General features: G+C 38.7%; 1 protein-coding gene across 1 annotated transcript; it reads right to left on the bottom strand.

The window, feature by feature from the left end:
- Nucleotides 1-558: 558 nt before the first annotated feature.
- LOC141520559 (keratin-associated protein 19-7-like) lies at nt 559-7,230 on the bottom strand. Its single transcript, XM_074232158.1, has 2 exons — nt 7,113-7,230; nt 559-680 (listed from the first exon to the last, which is right to left on the bottom strand). The coding sequence occupies exons 1-2, from the start codon at nt 7,228-7,230 to the stop codon at nt 559-561; spliced, it is 240 nt and encodes a 79-aa protein (XP_074088259.1).
- Between the last annotated feature and the right edge of the window lie 1,540 nt (nt 7,231-8,770).

Here is an 8,770-nt window from a genome sequence, read left to right as displayed (position 1 = left end):
AGTATTAAAATGTAAGAACAGAAGTTAAATTTTGGAAAGTTATGTCATAAGGAAATCATATTTTCCCAACAGAAATCTGGAGAACTATACCCTCATTGCTAAAGAGGAGTTGAAGAGTAAATCTTCAGCCACAATGCAGATAAACATATCAAAATTGAAATTCTCTACATGATGGGAGAATGAAATATAGGAAGGTCAAGGAGGAGAGCAGAAAACAGTTTGAGTAAGGCAGTGAAACAGGTTTATTAGAAAATCACATCAGACACCTCAGTCATCATGTATTAGAGCTGAGCAATCTTGCTGGAATTCAGTTGTTGTTGGAGAAGTCTCCCTCAATGACAAGTGAGATTCTCTTCATTTTCCAGAAAAGTTCTGCTGCTTCTTAATTCCTACCAATTCCCTGTCCTGAATACTCCAAAGGGATTTCAAGGTCTTGTGGAAGTATCTCTTCCATAACACACAACCATTGAGACAGATGGAATGGGATGTCCTTATGATGCAGCGGCATTACCCAAAAGTTGGACAATGATTCCATGACACTGCAGGAAAGATGGTTTTTCAGTAGAAGCCAGAAGAATAATACCTTCCACAGCAAGATGGACGACAGCAGCCATAGCTACCATAGCCACCATAACTACCATAGCCCAGACCTCCATAACCATAGCCACCAAAACCATAGCCTAGGCCACGGAAGCCTCCACATCCACAACCAAACCCAGAGCCATAACCATAACCCAGATCCCCATAGTAGCTTCCATAGTAGCTCATTGTGTCAAGATTCACGGATTTGAATGAATATTGAGAGTAGGTTAAGTGAATGTATAATACACCATCTGTCCAGGGACTTTTATACATTTCCAGCAGAAGGAGTGGCAAACCCAAGCCAGAATCGCAAAATTCCCATTAACCAAATTGCCAGGGCAAAAATCACATTTTTATCATTGTTTGGTCTCTAACAAATATAATTTTAGCAAATTAAAGTTTTTTCTCTTGTTTTTGAATATCTGAGAAGGCTTTGCTATAATTTAATTCCTATAAGAAGAAATGATTATAGCGTTGCCAAAGCCTATGTTGTTAATGTGACTGATGCAGCCCTCTCCCAGCTGTCCTCTTTCCATCTCATTTTTCTCCCCATTCTTCTGATGCTTTATCTAGACTGGAATCCTAGCTCTCCAAATCAGTTCTTCTTGATACTCAAATGACAAATTGGTTCACAGAATTTTGCATTGGAAGCAAGATTGTGGAGGAATACCACTTGTTTTAATCTGTTCATCTACCATCTGTTCCAAAAGCAGTCAAATCCCAAACCACCTCCCCATTGTTTTTGCAGTGTCAGTCACTTTGCTTAGATTGTGCAAAACTAAAATAGTTTTTATTGTTGATTGGCTCTAAATTTCTAAGCTCAATGAGAACATGAGAACACCAAGGTGCCTGCCATAAACATGGAGAGTTCTTGGGATCTCAGAGGGCAGAGGCACAAGCTACTAGGGGAAAGGGTCAAGTCCATGTCCCACATGTTGTTTTAGAACTGAGAATATAATAAATCAGAGAAAGTCAGAGGTGAAGGAAGAGGAGTGATTATGACTGTAGGCAGGGTGGACAGCCAGTCAGTGCAAAGTGTTCTCTGAACAAAAGAAGATAGGCTAGCATTGGAAGACCAAGAAATTTAGGTAGGGAAATAAAGTATACTTAGTATGGACAGGTGGGATTCAACCAGTTAAAGAGCAAAGTGAATTGCCACATGGAAGTATTGAAATCAACCTAGAAGAGGAAGAAATGAGTTTACATAGCAAGGTTGTGGCTCTGGTTTGGGAGGGGGGACTTAAAAGTGTAGCAGAAATATGAAGAAAGACTTAACAAAATCCATTGGACTGCTGAGTCCAGTGAGGATTTTAATGGGAAAATGACTTGGGGCAAAGAGGGCCATCATTGTGAGCACCTGTTTAAGTTAGGAACCATGATTAGAAAGAAATGTTTGGATGCTCTGATGTTATGATAGGGGAACAGACAGGGTTTTCCAACTAATCAGATATTTATACTGTTAGTTCAAAGGCAAGGAAGTCCTTGAGAATTGCAAAGATGAAAACTTGGTTTGATGTCAGTGCTCTTAAAAGGAGTAGAGAAGTTGAGAAAAGTGTTTTGCATGAGGCAGGTTTTGGATATCACTTCTAGACTTGGGGGTTCATTCATTCATTCATTTATCTACTTATTTAATGATTATCAAATTGAAATTTTTATACAAACAGTTAATGGTATAGTTCTAGATCTTAGTAGAGATGCTTGGTCTGCATCTGCTCATTTAACAGTGAGTGACTGAGATGTGTCAGAGGCCCTGGGCCCTAAGGAGGCTCCAATCTTTCATGCTTGTAGAGAGTACGGGTTAAAAAAAAAAAGAAAAGAGACAGGACTCTGAGCTTCAGTCAGGGTTATTTTGCATGAAAGGACAAGATGGTGAACTAGTTAAGATAAGCCAGAAGGAACAATCAGCCAGGAAGAGCAGTGTCAAGCATACTAGAAACAGCAGTTGCCTGCACTGCCAAAAGATAAAGAGAGATAAATATGAAGAAAGATTCAGAAAAGGTCCTGAGGTATAGTCATGAGACAAGTCTTCAACTTGAAGAGAGCAGTTTCTTTCTTTTTAAAATTTTTTTATTATTTTTAGTTTATGGAATAAAGCAAGCATTATTTTTTTTGCTAGGCAATGAGTTAAGTGACTTTGCCCAAGGTCACACAGCTAGGCAATTATTAAATGTCTGAGGCTGGATTTAAACTCAGGCACTCCTGACTCCAGGGCCAGTGATCTATCCTCTGTGCTACCTAGCCTTCCCCAAGCATTTACTTTCTAACAATTATAATAAAAAAAGATGATCTCATATGAAACTACAAGTCTCTTTTATACAAATTGATCATCCTTTTAAATATATAATGAAGTTATCATATGAATTTCTTTTTTCCTCTTTTTCTTCATTTGCACTGTAATCCTATAGATGGCTATCATTAGACACAAAATTATATGTGTGTGTATTTGCAAGCATGTTTGTATATGTTTTTGTCTGGGTGTGTAAAATTATCCTATTAATACTTCAATTTATCAGTTATTTTTCTTGATGCAGATACCTGGGGGTGGGTGGGGGGAGAATGGGGTTAAGTGACTTACTCAAGGTCAACCAGGTCCTCCTGATTCTATTGCCCACGCTCTATACTCCAGGCCATTTGAAAAGCAATTTTATGGTATACAATGTTGTTATTGTATATAATATTCTCTGGGTTCTACTTACTTTGATCACCATTTCATAGAAGTCTCTCCATATCTCTCTAAGATCAGTAAATTCAGCATTTCTTGTAGAATAGTGGTATAACATCACAACTTTAGACAACTTGTTTGGCCATTCCATGATAGATGGCCTTTCAATTTCCTGATTGTTTGGGGTTTTTTGCCACCGTAAAGAGGGCTGCTATCAGCATTCCATTAGCATTAAAGTTGTAATTACTATTTTGTAATTGCTTTCCATCTTATTTTAATCCATATGTTCTTTCTCAGTTGCTCTTTTTGCTTTATCCCTATTATGTTATCTTCTCTTCTTCCCATTCACCCTCTTACCCACCCTTTTAAAAGTCCTACCCTAACTCTCTCCCTGAGAAATGGATCTCTTAAAGGTAAGGGTCAATAATGTGATCTCAGGGCTTTCAAAGACAGTGAAAGGAGTCATCTCCATGGACCACAGAAAAGGTAAATAGTATTTAAATCTAGAATAATGGAAAGTGCTGATTATTTGAGATTGGGAGGATCATTTAATCCAGGCATTGATAGCTGACCTGCTGGACTATGAATTCAGGAGAAATGGAACTGGAACTGGAGATGGGTGTTTGAATGTCAGAGGAAAAGTAACTGAGGTCTTCCCACATGAAGTAACCACCAACTGAGGAAAAAGTATATTAGAAAGAAGAGAAGGAAAACTCTAGTTTTTTGATTGTTGAACATTTCAGAAAATCTTCAATTGGTCAGAAGAAAAATGAATTCAAATTTTTTGGGACAGATATTAAGTTTGTTATCTCACTTTTCAGCTTCTAATCTCTCACAATTGCATTCTAGAGAATAAGGCAGGCCAAAAAGATATCAGTACTACTAGAAATCCCACTGTGACCTTGAGATTTCACTATGAGGAATATAAGGGATTAGAGGGCAGGAAAATGGAGATGTTCTGTCTATAAGCTGCACTGCTCAGTGCATGATTAGTCTTTGGTTAAGCTAAAGAACATCCAGAAAGTCCAGAAAACATGTAGAATTTCTTCCAGAACAAGTCATAAAAGACTCATTTCAAAAAACTTGAACCCTTTGATTTAGTCTACACTCAGGGACTTGTCCTGCCTCTTTAAATATGTTTGAAGGGCACCACATAGCATTAAGTATGAGATCTCTTCCATATGTATATAAAAGGAATGATATCGATTCAGTGATGGAATTCTCTCACTGAATTATTCTTTACCTTATGAGATGTGAATAAGAGAGAAATTTTTTCTTCTTGAAGAAAATTTTTTCCTCTGAGTTAGCCTTCACAGAATGTCTTCTGACATTCTTGCCATTTCTTTTGCTAAACGGGAGGGGATCTGAATGAATTGCTACCTTTAGGCCAGTAAAAGAGAGGCAGGCATAATAATCCAATATAGCACTGGAGACCTGTTGGTTACCACAACATTTTTTATTCCAGGAGGTCAGTTTCTTGAGGGTACATATTAGATGAGTGTATCCCAAGTAGCATTGCTAGCCAGTGTTTCCTTACAAGCAGAATAGAAAGGTCAGCCAAGAATGTAGAGGGAGAAAATCCTAACACAGTCTTGAATCAGAGCCTTGGTGGTTGAGCACATAATAAAATGGAAAAGGAAAAGAAAAAAAAGGAAAACCAAAACTATTTCAAGGTGATACCTTTTCATTTAGAGTGAAGACCAACCAATCAAACTTTGCCCTGATTCTGATATAACATCCTTTGTTCTCACTCACTGTAGCCCTTTAGTAAAATCATATTATTATAGTACTGCTTTGACCAGCACCAGGTGTTCTCTGAGCTCTGACAAGCTTGGACATCTTCTAGTCATGAAGCCCTTCTATGAATCAAACTTGCCTCATTGATCCTGTTATAAAAATAAAAATAATGTTTAATATTTGTCCTTCATGCTTGAAGAAGACCATGACATGAGGGAAGTGATGCCATGGCACTGTCAGGGATACAGCTCAACACATAACTATTGGTATAAGTATTCAGGTTTAGCCACCCTAAAGTGGGTCCCCTACTAGGAGCAGGACCCAGTACATATGTCTATATTCCTTTGTTGATTGCAAATCATTTCCCTCACTTTGAAATTAAACTTCTGCTTGATTCCTGCCTCACCTGTCTTTAGCCTACTCTTCTAAGCTCTGATCATCCACAGGTAAGAACCTGCTTCATTCTGGTTATCAATAGTAATGAGAATTAATTTTAAGTTAACAAACTTCAGAAGAGTTAAGGTTCATTAGTATTGATACTTGTAGTGTTTACACCACTCCCTGAAACAGAATTGAATAAATAAAATTTAGTAAGCATATTCTAGGTAGAGTGCCAAGATCTGATGTTCTTTCCAAGGACCCATCTGAGTGACATAATTTTGGAGCTGAACTGTTGAGTTACAGCTTGTAGCCAGGCTGCTAAGCTGCAAATCAGATGCTATCTTTTCCGGGGTGCTTGAATTGTTTAGAGTTTAAGTGTTTGAGTATTGAGCAGGACACCATTGCAACCATAGGTCTATGAATCCAGTGGAAAGGAGGATCTCAGTTTTTGAGGTCAATACTGTGAGTTGAATAGACTGGATAGAGTTAGATAGGTCCTAGAGATGGGGCCAATTAAGTCAAAAGATTCCCTGGTAACTGTGACTTTTCATATGACTCCCTTATATAGTCCTTGTGATGGGACATTCAACAATGTTATATTCCAAATATTCAGATTCCTTGGTGATAACAAAGTGGTGGAAGACAGTAGACCAGGGATTTGATCTTCAGTTATTTTTCACTTGTGTTTGATTCATTGTGATTCCATTTGGGACCTTCTTTGGAAAGATAATGGAATGGCTTGTCATTTTCTTCTCTGGATCATTTAAGGTTGTGCAAACTGAGGCAAAGAAGGTTTAGTGATTTGCCCCAGGGTTGATGTTTGTAGTAAGTAAAGAACTTAGAAAGAAAAGTCTTCCTGACTCTGGTCCTGGTACCACTTATCTATACTAGATAAGAGAAAATCTCAGTTAGTTTTGGCAGTTATCAGGGATATCTTGGATCTGGAGGTCCCAAACCATGAACATGACATCTTGAACATGGGAATCTTTTTATGAAACCTTGAAGATACAAACACTATCCATCAGTGGATGGAACATGGGAGAAAGGATATATCTTAGAGGTGCCTTACCCTCTGTAAAGTAGAGCCTGGATATTATGAAGTACTCAAATGAATGAGCTGAAGAAGTTAAATTTTGGAAAGATATTTAGAAAAGAAATCATTTTTCTGAACAGAATTCTGGAGAGGTAAGTATACCCTAATTGCTAAAGAGAAGCAAGAGAGTAATGACACAGATAAATATCTCAAGGCTGCAAATATCTTCACAAGAGACTGAAATATGGGGTGGTCAAGGAAGAGAGCTGAAAACAGATTGTTTAAGGCAGTGAAACAGATTTATTAGAAAATCATAACAGTTAACTCAGCCATTTTGCATTAGAGCTGGGAAATCTTGCTGGAATTGAGCTGTTGTTGCAAGAGTCTCACTCGTGATAGTGAGATTCTGCATCATTTCCCAAAAGGAAGGGTTCTGTTGCATCTCAGATGTTGCCACTTCCCTGCCCTGAATGCTTCATAGGGATTCCAAGGTTCTGGTGTACTAGCTCTCCGATGCCACACAGCTATATAGACAGATGGAATGGGATGTCCTTAAAATGTGATAAAATTATCCAGAGCATTGGACAAGGATTTCATGACACTGCAGGAACAGGTGGATTTTTCAGTAGAAGCCAGAATAATACCTTCCACAGCAGGATGGGCGACAGCAGCCATAGCCATAACTACCATAGCCACCATAGCTACCATAGCCCAGACCTCCATAGCCATAGCCGCCAAAGCCACAGCCTAGGCCACGGAAGCCGCCACATCCACAGCCATATCCAGAGCCATAGCCGTAGCCCAGGCCACCATAGTAGCTTCCATAGTAGCTCATTGTGTCAGGATTCAGGGATTTGTATGGATGGTAAGAGGAGATTCTGTGAATGTATAACACACCATCTGCACAGGGACTTTTTATATGTTTCTAGCAGGAGGAGTGGCAAACCCAGACCAGGACTGCACAATTCCCATTAACCAAATTGCCAGAGCAAAAATCACATTCCTGTCATTGTTTGGTCCATAACAAAAATACTCCCAGCCCATTAAAGTATTTTCTATAGTTTTATTGTAACACTGAGAGACTCTGCTACAATTTATTTTCTCTAAGATGAAATGATTATAGTGTTGTCAAAGCCTATGTGGTTAATGTGACTGATGCAGCCTTCTCCCAGGTAGAATTGTCCTCTTTTAATTATATTTGTCTCCCTGTACTTCTGTTGCTTTATTTAGTTCTTGGAATCCTCATTCTCCAAATCAGTGTTTCTTGACTCCAAATTGACAGATAAGTTCACAAAAGTTCATATCAGATGTGAGATCATTGAGGAACATCACTTGTAATCTGTCCATCCACTATCTCTTCCAAAAGCAGGCAAAGCTCAAACTATCATCCCAATGGTTTTACTTTGCAGTCACTTTGATTAGTTTGTACAAAATTAAATTAGCAGAATTTCTGTCCTTGAGTAGCTTTAAATTCCTAAGCTTAATGAGGACAAGAAGCACCTGCCATAACCATGGAGAGTTGATGGGATCTCAGAAGCAGGGACACAGTTCCCTGGGAAGAAGGGTCCCAAATAGGTGGGAACCAGCCAGTAAAAGTAAAAAGTGAATTGCCTCACAAAAGCTAAGTATTTAAATCAACACAAAAGAAGAAGAAACTGGAGTTTATTTAACAAGCGTGTGACTTTGATCTTTCAGGACTTAATAGGATGGCATTTGGGATGCTTTTGGAAAAATGCCTTTGGAAAATCCATTGGGCTGCTGAGTATAATGGGAAAATGACAGAGGGAAGGAGGCTCATCAATGTGCTGGATAAGGTGGGAACAATGTGATTGGAAAGAACTGTTTGGATGCCAGTGATGTTCTGATAGTGGAACAGACAAGTTTGGGCAAATAATAATTTATCTGCACAGATAGTTCAGGATCTGGGAAATCTCTGAAATGATAAAACTGAGAACTTGACTTGATATTAGTGCTCATGAAAAGAGTAGAGAGGGGTGACTAGATGACGCAGTGGATAAAGCACTGACCCTGGAGTCAGGAGTGCCTGGGTTCAAATTCGATCTCAGACACTTAATAATTACTTGGCTGTGTGGCCTTGGGCAAGCCACTTAACCCCATTTGCCTTGCAAAAACCTAAAAAAAAGAGTGGAGAAGAGGTAAATAGTTTTGCATGAAGCAGAATGAGTAAATCTCTTTTAGACTTGGGTGTTCATTCCTTCCTTCCTTCATTCATTCTTATCAAACTGAAATTATGTACATCAATTTTTCATGATGTTGATAGATGTGGCATTCATGATATTTTTTAGAGATGCCTGGTCTACATCTGGACATGTGAAAGAGTCACATATCTGAGGAAGTATCTCAGAAGCCCTGGG

The sequence above is a fragment of the Macrotis lagotis genome, chromosome 1, assembly GCF_037893015.1.
Source record: "Macrotis lagotis isolate mMagLag1 chromosome 1, bilby.v1.9.chrom.fasta, whole genome shotgun sequence".
NCBI lineage: Eukaryota > Metazoa > Chordata > Mammalia > Peramelemorphia > Peramelidae > Macrotis > Macrotis lagotis.
This window is presented reverse-complemented; position numbering and strand designations above follow the sequence as displayed.

Coding starts and splice junctions, on each gene's coding strand:
- LOC141520559 (XM_074232158.1), bottom strand. CDS start 7,230: ATGAGCTACTATGGAAGCTACTATGGTGGCCTGGGCTACGGCTATGGC. Junction 681..7,112: donor TGGCGGCTATGGCTATGGAG/GTCTGGGCTATG, acceptor TCCGTGGCCTAG/GCTATGGTTTTGGTGGCTAT.